Source organism: Zonotrichia albicollis, chromosome 4 (assembly GCF_047830755.1).
Source record: "Zonotrichia albicollis isolate bZonAlb1 chromosome 4, bZonAlb1.hap1, whole genome shotgun sequence".
In the NCBI taxonomy this organism is placed as follows: Eukaryota; Metazoa; Chordata; class Aves; order Passeriformes; family Passerellidae; genus Zonotrichia; species Zonotrichia albicollis.
The window spans coordinates 49,473,536-49,489,242 of record NC_133822.1 but is presented as its reverse complement, the minus strand read 5'-3'; the positions used below and the strand labels follow the sequence as shown (position 1 = coordinate 49,489,242).

The following is a 15,707-nucleotide window of genomic DNA, read 5'->3' as shown; positions in this document are numbered from 1 at the left end:
TAAGTCTGAAGCATTTTATAATATTTTTTCTCCCAACTCACCACAGTAGCAGCAAACGTGAATTAAAATGAATTATTACTTCAGTGCACATCTTTATGAAAGCTGTGATTCTGAGAGAAGCTGTTTCCATTGTTTTAGTTGTATTATTTGCCCTAGCCAAAACTTCAACAGTTTTGGTGTAACTATGATGAAAACTAGGTATTTAAATTAAATTAGCAGTCTAGATTTAGAACAGCATTGTGGAGGGAAGTGTATCTAACTCTGTGAAGAAAACAGGACAAAAGGCCTAACATACTCAAGAACTAATACTAACCAGGTATTGACAAAATTAGCAATACAGGTGAGAGTTGGCAGTTTTAGTCATGTTCTTTTTTTGCTGTCTCCATTGGGATGGATTTCTGTCTCTGGCCAGTTTGAATCTAGAACAAACAATGTTCCACGTATCCCAAGAGTTTAGTACCTAGCAGCAAGAAGAGAGATACGAGCTGTAGTCAATTCTTGAAGATGAGTCATACAAAATAATACACGTTGGGTTTGGCTTTTTTCCTTGTATGACCAGGTAACAGGCTTTATGTAGAGGAAAAGCAGCGACAAAGCAAAGTTTAAGTGTAGTCTCACTCTGGCAAAGCTGACAGGGGAACAGTAACCAATTTTTCTGAATGAATTGCAGCGTATGGAGTGGGATTGTGCTGGGCATCTTCTGTTCACGACTTGTAACTGGAGCCGAGGCCTAACAGCCGCCATCGGGGATGGGCTGGCGAGGGCGCTGGAGGCCACAAGCAGTGACTAAAAATGCTTTTGACCTGTCTGAGAACTGACGTCCAGGAACATCACAGAACCGCAGCACCATAGAATGGCTTTGGGTTGGAAGGGACCTGAACAATCCCCTAGCTCCAAACCCCCTGCCATGGGCGGGGACACCTTCCCCTCGGCCAGGATGCTCAGGGTCCTATCCAGCCTGGCCCTGGGCACTGCCAGGGATGGAGCACGCACGCTTTCTGCGGGCAGCCCGTTCCAGCGTACGGAACTTCCCTCCCTCAGGGCTCCGGGGCACAGAGCCGAGCCCAGCCCGGCCCGAGGGGCGGAGGCGCAGCCGCGGCGGGCGCGGGGCCCGGACTGCGGCTCCCAGCAGGCCGCGCGCGCCGGAAGCGGCGGCCGCAGTGACGCCGTTCCGGGGGAGCTCGTGGGGCTGCGGCGCGGCGCTGGCTCTGTGCTGAAGGAGGGCGGGCGGCTCCCGGCGGCACCGGCACCATGGTGAGCGGCGGGCGGCGGCGGCCGGACCGGGGTGCGGCGGGGCCGGCGGGGCTGCGCTCCACGCGGGCGGGCGAGCGGGCGGGATGGCGAGGCCTGGAGGCCGCGCCCTGCGTTTCCCCGCGCTGTGCCGGGGGCTGGGGCGGCCCCGAAGGTTCTGGAGCCGGGGCGGGGCGACTCTGTGAGCTGTGGTAGCTGTGTGCGGGTATTTGATCCTTCTTCATTTAAGGCTTTGGGTGCTCTGCAGATACTGGTCCTTAAAGGCGTGTATTGGTTACCGCTATGATTAATTTGCATTGATATGAAAAAAAAAAAAAGGGCGAGTTCGGCTCAGGTATTAAAACGCTGAAGGCATTGGGCAGTGAATAGGCTCGTTTCGGCTCTGCTGGCTACGGCTGCCGTCGGGCTGTGGGAAGGGCCGGCTGGCGGGCAGAGCAGCAGCGTTCGCACGGCCATGGAGGGATGGGCTGCTCCGGCCTGGTGTGCGCTGCAGTGTGCCCGCGGCTGCGCTCGGCCTCGGAATCCTGCGCTGCGCTGCCACGTTGCGGGACAGATTGGTAAGAACCTTGGCTATTTCTTAAATATATCTGTTATCACAACAAAATGGGGTATGGAAGTAATTTTATTTAAAAAAACATTTTTTAAGCTGTTAGGGCTGGGGATTTGCTTTTAGAACGCATAGTTTTATTGAAGCTAAAACAATATTATTATATTAACTGTGTTTTAGGCATCCATTTCCCTTGCTCCTGTGAACATTTTCAAGGCAGGTGCAGATGAAGAGAAGGCAGAAACAGCTCGGTTGGTAAGTTTAATTCTCTAAGAAACTAGTAGTACTTGAGGTAATTAAACTTTGTCTTTTCTGTTACTAAAAATACTTTCACTATATCGTGATATGGAACTTCTGTCTGTAATTGACTTTTCTTGTTGCATGTCTGTGAACAGAAGGGAGTTTCGTTAATGCTAAAAATTAGAGAAACTCTTCATTGTCAAAACCTAAGTACCTTTACTGGAGCTGAGAAGATTGATGGCATTTCTTCTGGCTTTGAGACAGATGTATGGCTTCTGGGAGGTTTAGGTATATTTGAGCTGGTTATCAAAATTTAGCAGTTAAGAAACTTGCCTTAAGTTCAGTTAAGCCTCCATGGAAGAGGTGGAAGGGTTGGTGAAAATGTTGAAAGCTATGTGATAGTGTATAATTCTTGTACTAGAGTAGAAATAAATTGTTCCCTGAGGTATATTATTTTCATTTCAGTCATCCTTTGTTGGTGCCATTGCCATTGGTGACCTAGTCAAGAGCACCCTGGGCCCTAAAGGCATGGTAAGACAGCTGCATGGGTAGTCATGCCCATTAATTTAGCTTTAATAGTCACAGTGCCTTTTCAAACAGTATGCTAAATCTCACATCTTGTAGGACAAGATTCTTTTAAGTACCGGGAGAGACAGCTCTGTCACAGTTACCAACGATGGTGCAACCATCCTGAAAGCCATTGGAGTTGACAATCCAGCTGCCAAGGTCTTGGTTGGTGAGTTCTTAAAGGCTTGATATTTCTTAATTTGTAACTCTGTTGTGGTGTTTTTATTTGTTCTTAGAAAAGTGTTGTTGAAATATTGTGAAAAATTGAAGGGAGGGGGAGCAGAAATCCTGAAGTAAGAAGGGCAGGGTACTGCAAGAGTTGTGGCGTTCTGCAAAAGTAAAATTATGGTGTGTGCTGCTCTTCAAAACTGGTTTTTTATCTTCTTTTCCCTTAACCCTGCTTTGTCCCAGGAGTCAGAAGGGACAAAAGACAGCTGTATACCCCTCGTTTTGCAGTGGGAAAATTTGGAGCAGAAATGTGTGCAGCAGCAGAGGTTCACTGTGTTTCTCCCAGATTTCAATCTCTGGCACTCAGTGGGCACTGTACTTCTGTACAGAGTTTACTGTTGTGAGTGACTGTTCTACTGTGCCACTGGTCCACTACTGGTGACAAGCCTGATCCATTGGGTGTCAGGTTTCCTAATGATTCTGTGTTTGCTGTGGCCCAGTTTATCAGCAGTTCATGCAGCAGACCTGGTTACTATGGTCTCTGATCCTGTATCTGTACCTTAGAGCTTCTATCCAGCTGTCCTTTTGATAACCTGTGTTAGGGTGGGGAACACAGGGCAGCATCCTGACCATCACCAGGCTGAAACTGGTTACAAATAAAGAGCAGGAATTTGGAGGATGCCAAGTTTTCTTTGCATCTCTTGTTTTTCTGGGGTTTTTTTAGAGTTCCCTCTTTACACAAAGAATAAGATCTGTTTTTTTTGTCCAAATTAATGCTTGAGAAAAATAGCATTAATAATGTCTTTTCCTTCTTCAGATATGTCAAAGGTTCAAGATGACGAAGTAGGCGATGGAACTACATCTGTCACGGTGTTGGCAGCTGAATTACTGAGGGTGATGTATTCTGTTTTTTCAGACGTTTTGTCAGTGTACTTCGGTGGTGCCTCCAGTAGGAGGTGTGTTATCCTGTCTTTGTAAAGGGCTCCCATGGCATAGAAAGGAATAGCTTGCTCTGTTGCTGGTGAAATTGATAGGGGGCAAAAAACAGCCCTTAGGTATTGCATCATCATTTTTTTGGTATTATTTTGGACTATTACTCCTTATATTATTTTTTATGAACTCTCAAGTATTTTAAGTTGACTCTTACTGCTCACTTTCTGGCTATTGCACTGAGCAGTGTAAAGCACTGCTTAGTTCTGAATCTCAGTCCTCTGAAATCCATTTCCATAGGAAAAAAATCTGCCAAATTCTGTTCTTTGCTCAAGGCCTGAATTCATACTGTTCATTTAAACTCTGTATGGATTTTATGCTTGTGGAAGAATTGACACTGCCAAATTCTAAACCTGAAATTACTATGAAAGAGATTTGAGAAATGAATAATTTTTCCTTGCAGAGCTGTGTCAGAAAGTCTGATCATCTCAGGGCCAGTAACTGGGATCAAGAGCATCTTAAGGCATGATCTATCAGCTTGCCAAGTTCCACAGAAAAATAAAGATAGCTTTTTTCAATTACATTTTAAATTGCATCCATAAATGAACATGTCTTTTCTAGTTAGTGTCACTATATTTTGTAGCGGGGGGAAATAATTATTGATTTCATTTAAATAGGAGGCAGAATTACTGATTGCAAGGAAGATTCATCCTCAGACCATCATTGCAGGCTGGAGAGCAGCCACAAAGGCTTCAAGAGAGGCACTTTTGAAAGCAGCTGTGGATCATGGGTTAGTAATGCCCCTTTGCTGTAAATTTATATAAAAAACTACTCAAGATCAAAACATCAATGCAAATTACAGTCCATTGCTAAATTCTTCACTCTTTTTAAAGCAGTGTGAAGGCTGAGTTCCTGAATTTTAACAGTTGAGAAAAAAAATACTGGGTATTTTTTCTGATGAGTTAAAGAAGCTTCAAAATTACTTGTGTAATTTTGTGCAGAAATGAAATATAAGCTGTAATTTGCTCCCTGGAACAAAGATCTGAGTTGTTACTTCAGATTTGGTACTCACTCACTCATTTTAAATATAACTATTTCCCATGCCCAGCACTTTGAGAGCACAAACTTTCTAAAGCTGAATGGAAAAATTCTCCTAACAAAACTTGTATTTCAAGTGGAAGGTTGTGTTCTGGGACAGTGGAGGGATTCTGTGCAGCATTCCTCAAAAGAAAATATGGTACATATAGAGATACAGGCTTGAAGGAGTGGGCAAAGACTCATGGTGGGAGCTAGTGGTGGTTAAGGCTTTCAGACTTTCCACTTTAACTGAGCTCTCTTCATTGTAGTAATGATGAAGTGAAGTTCCGTGAAGACTTGATGAACATCGCAGGAACAACTCTTTCTTCAAAATTACTTACTCACCACAAGGATCATTTTGTCAAGCTAGCTGTAGAAGCTGTTCTTAGGTTGAAAGGTTCTGGTAATTTGGAGGCCATCCATGTCATTAAGAAACTTGGTGGAAGTTTGGCTGATTCCTACTTAGATGAAGGTAAGTCTAAAGCTGCTAAAGGTTACATATCTATGTAAATTTGTTGTCTGAAACACTGTTATTATTAAATTGAATACTAAAGATGGGGAATTTTGTAATAACTAGTAATTGCTCTCCTTTTTTAATTTGAAGTTTTACAAGGCCTTTCTGTTACTACAGGCTTTTTGCTTGACAAGAAGATTGGTGTAAATCAGCCAAAAAGAATTGAAAATGCAAAGATTCTTATTGCAAATACTGGTATGGATACAGACAAGATTAAGGTATGTGACAGAACTACTGTTGAGAAACTGTGTTTTTGTAAATGGAATTTTGAGACTGAGCTCTTTTCTCTTTGATTTAGATTTTTGGCTCTCGTGTTAGAGTGGACTCCACAGCAAAAGTGGCAGAAATAGAACAGGCAGAAAAAGAAAAGATGAAGGAGAAAGTGGATCGTATTCTTAAACATGGAATAAATTGCTTTATTAACAGGTATGTATTTCTTGGGGAAAAGGGAGAGTTACATTACTTTCCATGTTGTTCTAGTTCACTCTGCTAGAATAGGCAGTTAAGTGCCCTAAGCTTTGCATGTTTTCCTGTCCCTACATTTGCTTCTGTGTTGTGTAAAATTCCATGTGTGGCAGATGCCTCATCCATTGACTGCTTTGGTAGCTTTCAGAAATCTGTCCTGTGTCCATGCTACTGAGAAGCTGGTGTCTTTTGTTACTGTGTTATTTTCAAAGGTTTGTTCTGTGTGTGATGGTGGGATGTGTTGTAATTTTAGGCAGCTGATCTACAACTACCCTGAACATCTCTTTGGAGCTGCTGGTGTCATGGCTATTGAACACGCAGACTTTGCAGGTGTAGAACGTCTGGCTCTTGTCACAGGTGTGTAGAGTATTTTGTTGTATGAAACTTGGAGGGGCACATTATTTGTCTGATCATTAGTAAACATTGAACTTGCTTAAACATACTTCTTCAGCATCTGTGAATAAAGGATCATAATGCAAAACATGGGAAACAGTTTAGCAAGTTAGTGACAGTTGGTAACCTTCTTTCATATTTTAAAAATATTTTCAGTTAAGTTCCTGATTGATAAGATTTTGATGTTTGTTTTCTAAAGAAAAGATGAAACTTAGCAACAGAATAATTTCACAAGTTAATACTAACAGTACTTTATTCTGTGATAACAATTGGTTTAAATGGCTGTTGTTTGACTGTAACGATGGAGAAGACTAAGGAATCGTCCTTTGTTAAAAATGTGGGCCTAAGTTTTTGAATTGAGGTGGAACTCAAATAACCTGAACAACCTGGATATTTTGGGTAATGGTCAGCATAAATGTGATTTTAGTAACTAATGGAAATGAGACCTCTGGAATGCTACAGATAATTCTCATTGCTGAAGTAATAGATAGTTAACTGGGACATCATAGTTGATTTTGAAAGTGATCAGGAGGATGAATTTGCTTTGCAGGAGAAAGGAGAAGATACTGACTTGCTTAGCAAAACTGAAGTAGCAACTGCATATAAGTGTCAGTAGGCACATTGACACTGGAAACGCGTGGTTGAGAGGAACACTGCTTACATTCTGGAACAAATTGAAAGCAGACTTTGTATGCAGAGAAAATGGGCCTTATCAGACCACTCTGGCTAGAATAGTATAGCTGAAAAAAGAACAAGTTTTCAATATACACAAACTCTGCTCCAAGTCTTGGTTTTTCTTGTGATGCTGCAACTACACAGTGCTGCAAGCTACTGTGGGATTATTGAGCACACATGGGGAATGCATACATGTAAAGAGTTTTCTAATAGGAAGAGGAAAGAACTGGGACAAGAACTAGAATGAAGTTGTGTTCAGAGACATTTTGGTCATTGTAGCGCTTGTTTTGTTTATGATGCAGCAGTTTACAGATCCTGCCCAGTATTGCTGCTGCAGCATGGAATGAGACTTGCCATGCAGGAGAATGGTGGTTCTCAGCCATCATCAGGCAGGCAAAAGGAACACTGTCACAAGCTCAAGTTTTAAAGCATAGGAGACTTCATTTAGTATTTTGTAAATACTTAATCAGTAAATACTGGGAAAACTTGAAACATACTGATATTTAATGCTAGCAAAGATGAATGTTTATTCTGTTAGCAGACACAACTCACAAGCATTTTAGTCCTTGTGATGTGAAACAAAACATTGGTGTTTTGAGGATTTATCAGCATTTATCAGCAGTTGACGTTTTCTGGTACCACATGCTGACATGAGACAGTCTTGGCTTATCAGTAATTTTAGTTCAAATTTATTTGGGGGCAATTATGAAGACTGTTTTTTTTCCACCCCCCACCCCCACTGGTTAGACCTTGCCTGAAAGGATGCTTTCATTGTGAGCTCTGATTTCTTTATGATCTTACACTTGCAGGTGGTGAAATTGCTTCCACCTTTGATCACCCTGAGCTAGTAAAACTAGGAAGCTGCAAGCTCATTGAAGAAGTCATGATTGGAGAAGATAAACTCATTCATTTCTCTGGAGTAGCAATGGGTAAGTGTTTTATCACTAATGGTGTATTGTAACATTTGTGTTAACCCTCTGCTAGTGCTGTTCAGTTGCCAGTAATGCATAGGAATTCTGTAATTTATGTAACTGTTTCTACTAAAGCCTTGCTTTTCAGTAAAAGTCCTGCACAGTTTCATGGTTGAAACTGTGGACGTTTTGTGTTACATAAATGAACATAAAATCATTTTTAAGGATGGGAACCAAGGTTTCTGCTTTTGAAAATTCAGTTGACAAGAAAAGTAGCAATGTGTCATACTTGAAGAGCTTGTTCTAGTAAATGCCAATGCTCTAATTTTTAAGGAGTTTTGAGGCAATATTAATTTTCTGTTAAATTAAATAAGGTGTTGTGGAACCAAAGCAATAGCACATAATTTCATTCTGTCTTTGAAATGTCATCATGCTTTCTTTTGTTCCCAAAATTAAGTAATACAGAACTTGACTCCAGTGATAGCAAAACCATTGTAAATGCTTTGTGATTGCCCGTTTTGTGTCCTGGTTTCTCTTTTTAATCCTTTTACACGTGTGCTTTCTAGGTGAAGCTTGCACCATTGTTTTGCGTGGAGCCACTCAGCAGATTCTGGATGAAGCAGAGAGGTCTCTGCATGATGCTCTCTGTGTCCTGGCCCAGACTGTGAAGGACACAAGAACTGTGTATGGTGGAGGTGAATATCAGACTCTTTGTACCTCTCATACTTTGGGATTACTGAAGGTTGGATGTGTAACATCTGTGTGTCTTCACTGAATAGGGTGTTCAGAGATGCTGATGGCTAACGCTGTTGCAGAGCTTGCTGTCAGAACACCTGGCAAAGAGTCTGTTGCAATGGAGTCCTTTGCTAAGGCTTTGCGAATGGTAGGTTTATTTAATCATATTGCTGGGCTAAGACACAAAGTTTCGTGAAGTTTACTAACTTGTGACATCAGCTATTTGCTTAACTTTAAAAATTTTGGTTGTCCAAAGTAAAGAAGTGAGGTTTAGCAACACATCTTGGATAAACAAAGGGGGAAATTGGTTTTTTATCTTAGGAAAAAAGTACTGGTGTTTTAATAATTCTGCATGTTACAGGCTTGTAAATGTTCATGTGCCAACCCTCCTCTAAATGGTTCTTGCTCACTTTACCTGCTGGTTAAAAGTGCTGCAGAAGTAGCACATAAAAATCTCATCTTAGGTAGCTGACAACTGATTTAGAAAAGTGCAACCCTTCTGTTCCATTGATGCTCTAGTACTGTTTGAGTGTATTCATGCTCTAGTACTAGCTACAAATTTCTGGTCTTGCATTGGAGATTGCTTCTTAGTAGGAAGTAAGTGTGTCACAAGACACATTAATAGAATTGTGATAACAGACTGTCAGTTTGAGAAAAAATCTACTTTCTGCAATTTGAATTCGGAAAAACCTTTCTCCCAAGAAAATTAAATTCTAAGTGCATAGTAACACTTGGCATTACCTCTTCAGTCAGTGCATGTGAGTTTGCACTGCTGTCATGGAAACAGTGAACAGAATGGTCAGGTAGTTAATGCTTACCAGCAGATTTGTGCTTTTTAAATGAAAACATTTCTCCAGTTGTAGTCTGAAATGATAAAATTACAAGATTGGTTTTTTACTTCTGTCCATGTAAAATGAGCATACAAATTACTAACATGCTTCTGTCCTCATAGGTACTTTCTTACAATTTCTAAGAGTCTTGAAATTCTTAGAAAGGTAGTTTGGGTCTTTTACTTACCACAGTAAACAGATCATCTGGCATGTTTCTGAAGCATCTTCTTGAAATTCAGTTGTAAACTGGTAACATCAAAGTATGTTTCATGTTTGCTAACAATCAGTCCCTATGTTAATGAAAATCAACCTGTGTTTATCCCCTTAGATCCCAACAATAATAGCTGATAATGCTGGCTATGATAGTGCTGATTTGGTTGCTCAGCTCAGAGCTGCTCATAGTGAAGGGAAGACTACTTATGGACTGGGTAAGGGGATCAGTTTTACTTCTGTGTTTGAATTGCTGTTTGGCCAGGTCCTTTGGGCTCATTGAAGTTGTTCATGTATGTCTGTCACGTATATTCAGCAGGGAGAGCTGAGTATGTTGGTTTGTTTGCTTTGCATAGAACTTTGTGTACAGCACGATACTCCTTTTGTTCTAGCAGGCTTTTGACAGTAGAGTGAAAACCTTTATTTCTTAAATGCATGGTTTTCACCTCTGAAAAACACTTCCCTTACACTGAGTCTAGTTATAGGAAGCTTAAAAATAAAAACATTGTTTTAAAACCAGCAACCAGTTAAAAACCCAGAAGAACCAAACATCCTTCCTTTTGCCCCTTCCCCCACCCCCCAAAAAAACCCAACCAAATAACAACCACAGAGTAGTGGAGAAGAACCCTGAAGTTAATGTACCTAAGGACATAGTGCTGAGAGTCCTATTAGGATCTTGTCTCGTCATCACAGTGTATAAAGTTATTATCATCAAGTGTTCATATGTAGTTGCAACATCAGGCTTTAATCAGGACCCTTGAGGTAGAAGACTTTATTTAATACTTCCCTAACTATCAGTGTAGTTCATTTGAGCAGGTAAGTTACTGTGCTCTCAGCTTCTTGTAATTTCCTTAAAAAAATGCTGAGTTAAAAAAAAAACCAAAAAAACACCTCTTTATGTGTTTCTTCTTCCAGATATGAAAGAGGGTGTCATTGGAGACATGTCAGTTTTGGGAGTAACAGAAAGTTTCCAGGTCAAGAGACAGGTGTTGCTGAGTGCCGCTGAAGCAGCAGAAATGATTCTTCGTGTGGATGACATCATTAAAGCAGCACCAAGGTATGAGCAGAGTATCTGCATGGTCAGTCACAGTGGTGTAGAGTAAACCTCCTTCTGTGGAAGAGTAAGGGTGCAGAAAAGTCTTGGTCTAAAAATGCTACTTGAAAGGGAACCTGACGTGTGACATGCTGGTGTTCATGTTAGATAATTTTACCGCATTAGCAGTATCATCAGGCCTTTAGAGCCATCAGCAAACTTAAATTGCTGTGCCTGAGTAATGCCTAGTTAATCCTGGGTCACCACTAAACATCTGCACAAGTGGCTGACCAAAATGTAAGGGGTCATGCTTTCTTTTTGCTTTTGGCAAGAATTATAGTGAAATGTCCAGCTGCTTTTGAGGTAGAATCTGCAGCTAAAACAGAAACATATTTCTTAAAAGGTTTGAGAAGATAGGCAGGTTATCCTCTGTGGGCCTGCTACCAGGTAGTTTTCACTGCTTTTTGAATCCAAAGATTTTTTTTTAGCATAGTCATGGGTGGTGTGTTAGCTTTGAGGTGACACTGTTTTTTGTGCTGTGAGATAAAGCTGTCACTGAACACGAAACACTAACTAAAGATTAAAAATGAGAGTAGGTGAGGAGGGACTGATGGGCATCAGTGTGGTGGGAATTTTCTGATATTTCTTTTTCTCCCCAGAAAACGTGTACCAGACCATCGCCCCTGTTAAATTTTCTTCAGTACCTGAGGATGTGTGGACCAGATCTCACCTAGTAATTTTTTTAATGGTCTAGTTTTTGTGAGGTTATGGAACAGAAGCTTGAGACAAACAGATCTCCATCAATGGCACTGTCTTCAGTTGGTTTTTACTTACTGGAGCTTTTGTGTGTTGTGTGGAAGAATTCACTTTCAAGGGTGTATAAACCAGGGGTTTTATACAACTCTATTCATTCTGTTCCTTCCAGGTTCCACTTAAAATACGCAGTAATAAAAAAAATAAAAATAAAAATTCAGATTCCCCAAAGTTGTATTTCTTTGTGTAGAGCCAGGAAGGGCAGATGCATGGGGAGAGCTGTGGTGCACAGCCTCAGGCCTCGGCTGCTTCGGGGAGTGACTGAGCCCTTGTGACTTGCTGGTTCCTGCTGACCTGCTGTGTTAGTATGAGTGGTGTGTTCCAGTCCTGGCTGCATAGGTTTTGAGTTGGGGTCCTAGAAACAGGCTCTGAAGTTAGATGGTATCTTTTTCCAGTGATACAGAGTATTACTCTTTATGATGGAAGACAGTGAGTGGACGAGGAACCTCAGTCAATGCCTAGAACTACAACTAAGTGATCTTACAGCTTTTTACACCACAAATTTTACATTCTGCTCAGGGGAGTTGAGAGGAACATGCAGTTTGGGAGAGAGAGCAACATTCTGGACTAAACAGTCTGAGTGTTGATCTGTAAAGTATTGGGCTGACTTGACAAACACTTAAAATTGTGGACACTTAGCAGAAAATAGGCCTAAACCTTCACTTCCTGCCCTCTCTGCCCCATGCCTTTCATGTCTGTTGAATCCTGTCTTCATATTCACTTTCCTATTCAATTAGTTACTGCAAAGGCAACATGTTTCTCGACTGGGCAGGTTTCTTTGTGCCTAGGCTGGAAGGAAGCCTGTGATGCCTGCAGCTGTCTGCATGCAGACCTGTGAGGAGTGTGAGCACAGACAAGCAGGGGCCCTGTCTGTGTGGGGGCCCAGAATGGTGCCCACAGACCTTGTGACCTTCTGGCCCTTGCAAGTGTACAAACAGCAGGGCAAGTCTGCCAAAGCAGAAAGATTAAGCTGAAGTAAGCAAGTATGCGTGCAAAGGTTTTTCTGCCTTAGATTTCTTAAAATGAGATGCTTACAGAATCCTCCCCTTAACTCTTGACAGAGACTCTTCAGCTCTCCAGAAGTGACAGTGCTGTGTGGTGAGTGCTGAGTGAAACACAGGTCATTGATAAGCCAGTGAAAGCATGCTCTTCCCCATCCCCTCAGATAAATACAGTACCAGCTCAGTTCTGTGGGATATAAAATATTGACTTCGGATATTAAAATAGCACCCCTAACTCATGTCCTGCTTTCATTTTTGTAGGAAGAAATTGTTGGATCAAGACTAGATAAAGAATTTGCTGTTAATTCCAAAGAAGGACTTTTTAACTTGGCAGGCTGCTAGTATACTTTTATTTAATTTCACCAATAGCACACTACATGGGTGCCAGCCAGATGCAAATTTGGACTTCATTTTACAACAAGTGCTAGCAGAGTCTGTGTATTTCCAGATAATTTTTCAAGCATGTAGATGACATTAAACAGTCATGAACTGGCATGGAATCAAACCTTTTCTGGGAAGTCATCTGCTGCTTCTGTGGGCTGTGCTGGTGAGACAGACTCAGAGTGTGCCACCAAGGGCTTTCCATCCTTGTTAAAAAACCTGTCACCTAATTCAACTATGCTATGGAGCCTAAAGTTGAAAATGTCACTTTGAGCCAGATTTCTGTTACTTAAAGCAAAGCTCAGGAAAAAAGTGCATTTTTAGGGGATCTGAACTGCTCCAAGTTGCAAGCTTGAGAAATACCCAGCTGAAATCATCTGAGTAGTTTGTCTCGTCAGATTATGTGCAAGCTTATAGTGACAGCTCACAGGCCTGGATTTTATTCATGCAACTTTACCTTTGCAGCTCCTGTGGCTTTTCCTTTTTAGTCAGGCTTTGATTTTCTTCTTTGCTCCTGCATGAAAACTTTTCCTTTACAGCTGTCCTTAGAGGCAGTGCTGTCAGTAACAAAACCCAGCACCAAAGCCTACAGCTTTCCTCACCATCATTTGAATAGTGCTCAGCAGTGATGAAACAGTTGTCACAAATTTTGCAGGAAGAAAGAGGAGAGCCTCCTGTAGGTATGTGCTGTTTTCTTGATAGTGCAGCCAGGACCCTGCTACCACTTCCCACTCAGCAGACAGGGAAGCCTTCAAGGTATTGCTGTGTTTCAGACAAAGTAATTTGAGACCAATGCTGCTTTAGAGCTGTGGGGATCACATTGAGCAGTGGGTTTCAGCTGAACTGGGACACCTCAAGAAGGTGGAAGGGAGAAGAGTGAGCCCATGGGTGAGGAGCAGCAAGTCCATATGTGCTCTATGCAATCCACCCATGGCAAACATCTAAACTAAGTCTTATCTCTGTTGTGAACTGTGTGCTCTCAGCATGGGAGACAGAAGGAGTCTGTTCTAGGGAGGGTGCTGGTGCTGCACAGAGAGGTGTCTGTACAAGAGTTGTGCTGTCGCATTATCTCCAAGCTGGCGCACGTACTCCTAAGATTGCCGTGCGGTGTGGTGCTCCCTGGACACCAGCAGGCAAGGGAGAGGTAGAGGTTGGGCAGCAGGAGTGCACTGCCACCTTGGCCAGAAGGGGCAGCTGAGCGTCAGCAGGGCTCGGCGTCTGGCTCGGCCTTGGCGGCAGGAGGTAGCAATGGCTTCTCGTCCAGCGTGATATCTATCACCGCCCCCGATCGCTTGCGGGGCTCGGGGCTCTCCTCTGACCATCGGCCCACCCTGCGCACCCCTTTGGCCACCTTGGGCGCGTTCCTGCAGGGGTTGTGGTCGTAGATCACCAGCTTCAGGCCGGGCAGGTGAGCAAGGCTGGGGAAGAAGCGGATGGAATTGCGATCCACGTCGATGACCTCGAGGAAGGGCATGTCCAGGAGCACGGGCGGGAACTCGGAGAGCAGGTTCCCTGAGAGCCAGATGGTGCGCAGCTCCTGCAGGCCCTGCAGCTGCCGAGGGAGCCCGCGCAGGGCGTTGGAGCCCGCGTGCAGCGTCTTGAGCAGGCTGAGCTCGCACACCACCTCGGGCAGGTACTGCAGGCAGTTGGACTCGATCCACAGCGTCTTCAGGTTCTGCAGGAGTCGGAGCTCCAGGGGCAGGCTGCACAGCTTGTTGTTGCCCAGGTAGAGGATGCACAGCTGCTTCAGCGTGCACACAACTAGGGGCAGTGCTTTGAAGTTGTTGAAGTCCAGTGCCAAGATCTGCAGGTTTTGCAGCTGCTCCAGCTCGGGGGGCAGATGGTTCAGGTTGTTGTCACTCAGGTACAGCTTAACCAATTCCCTAAAAGAGCAGATGTGCACAGGCAGCCGTCTCATCTGCCTGCCACTCAGATCGACCATTTTATCCACTGGCATCTCTTCTAAGTCTTCTAGGAGGTACTTCTGGCACTTGTTAGAGGGCACAAAAGCAAGTATGGCTTTCAAACTGTTGCCCATCTTGGGATGGCTGGGACTGCGAGGGACAGGAGGCTGCCTCGGTCTCCTGCTGCACACTGGCTTGTTGGTAACTCGTTCTTCTCAATATAAGGCTCTGTTTACATGGCACCAGCCATTAATCTCAAGGGCTCTGAAATGCTTCTGATAACTGAATGAGTGTTTGGTGACGGGGATTATAGGCAGGACGACTCAGGGCCCAGGTCTCCCTCTCTCACCCACACTCCCACATGCTCGCCTTCCCCCTGAAAGCATTCCTTCTTTCCTCCTCTTGCACACTGTAAATGTTCTCTGATTTTGCCCCAGACAAAATTAGGGTCACACCTGGTCCCTTGCTTCTTGCTGCAGCTGTGCTGTCTGTGAAGCCAATGCAGGCAGCAAGGATGGCTTGGGAAAGCAAATTGAAGTCACCACAGCAGATTGAAGTTTTAAGCTTAGATATTTAACTTTCATGAAACTTTCAGCAGAGATGTCGGATATAATCAAATTGTTGTTTAAAATACCTGTCAAGACTTGACTGACTTTCAAGATGAGTGGCATTTTCAGGGATGTATTTTGAAAGGCACCAAGTACATGGATTTCAGAGTGTAATTTGCCACCCCAGTACTTATCTTAAAGCTTTAACACAAATACTTGGCAAACTGCTATCTTGAGCGGTTCTACTGTTTATGTTCCTAATTTAATGGTATTTATTATAGCCTCTGGCACTCTTGATTGTGTAGGGCCTTTTTCATTACATTTTACTTCTTGTCTGTAGGGCCTTTTTCATTACATTGTTTTACTCCTTGTCTGAATCTCAATGTAATATGCTATCACAAATTGCCAAGGTTATTCTCCCTCTGCTTTCCAACTGTGCTACTGCAGTTCCTGTGTCTGTACCAAAACCTGTCAAGAAACTCCCATGGATTCCATCAAGATTCTCATTTGTTAT

At 43.0% G+C, this 15,707-nt stretch overlaps 2 protein-coding genes across 2 annotated transcripts; one reads left to right on the top strand and one right to left on the bottom strand.

The window, feature by feature from the left end:
* Positions 1 to 1,099: 1,099 nt before the first annotated feature.
* Positions 1,100 to 11,521, top strand: CCT2 (chaperonin containing TCP1 subunit 2). The gene is made up of 16 exons (XM_074539744.1): positions 1,100 to 1,254; positions 1,979 to 2,053; positions 2,504 to 2,569; positions 2,663 to 2,774; positions 3,591 to 3,667; positions 4,381 to 4,493; positions 5,050 to 5,252; positions 5,412 to 5,512; positions 5,593 to 5,720; positions 6,013 to 6,116; positions 7,637 to 7,756; positions 8,305 to 8,433; positions 8,518 to 8,621; positions 9,632 to 9,731; positions 10,429 to 10,570; positions 11,206 to 11,521. The coding sequence occupies exons 1-16, from the start codon at positions 1,252 to 1,254 to the stop codon at positions 11,234 to 11,236; spliced, it is 1,608 nt and encodes a 535-aa protein (XP_074395845.1). The 5' UTR covers positions 1,100 to 1,251; the 3' UTR covers positions 11,237 to 11,521.
* On the bottom strand, positions 10,437 to 14,848 carry LRRC10 (leucine rich repeat containing 10). Its single transcript, XM_026797249.2, has one exon. The coding sequence runs from the start codon at positions 14,777 to 14,779 to the stop codon at positions 13,943 to 13,945; it is 837 nt and encodes a 278-aa protein (XP_026653050.1). The 5' UTR covers positions 14,780 to 14,848; the 3' UTR covers positions 10,437 to 13,942.
* Positions 14,849 to 15,707: the final 859 nt, after the last annotated feature.

Bases quoted from the DNA above. Each gene is read 5' to 3' on its own strand.
- CCT2 (XM_074539744.1), top strand. The intron at 5,513-5,592 runs GTATGTGACAGA...TCTTTGATTTAG, and splicing joins TGGATACAGACAAGATTAAG to ATTTTTGGCTCTCGTGTTAG. The intron at 10,571-11,205 runs GTATGAGCAGAG...TTTTCTCCCCAG, and splicing joins ATCATTAAAGCAGCACCAAG to AAAACGTGTACCAGACCATC.
- LRRC10 (XM_026797249.2), bottom strand. From the start codon at position 14,779: ATGGGCAACAGTTTGAAAGCCATACTTGCTTTTGTGCCCTCTAACAAG.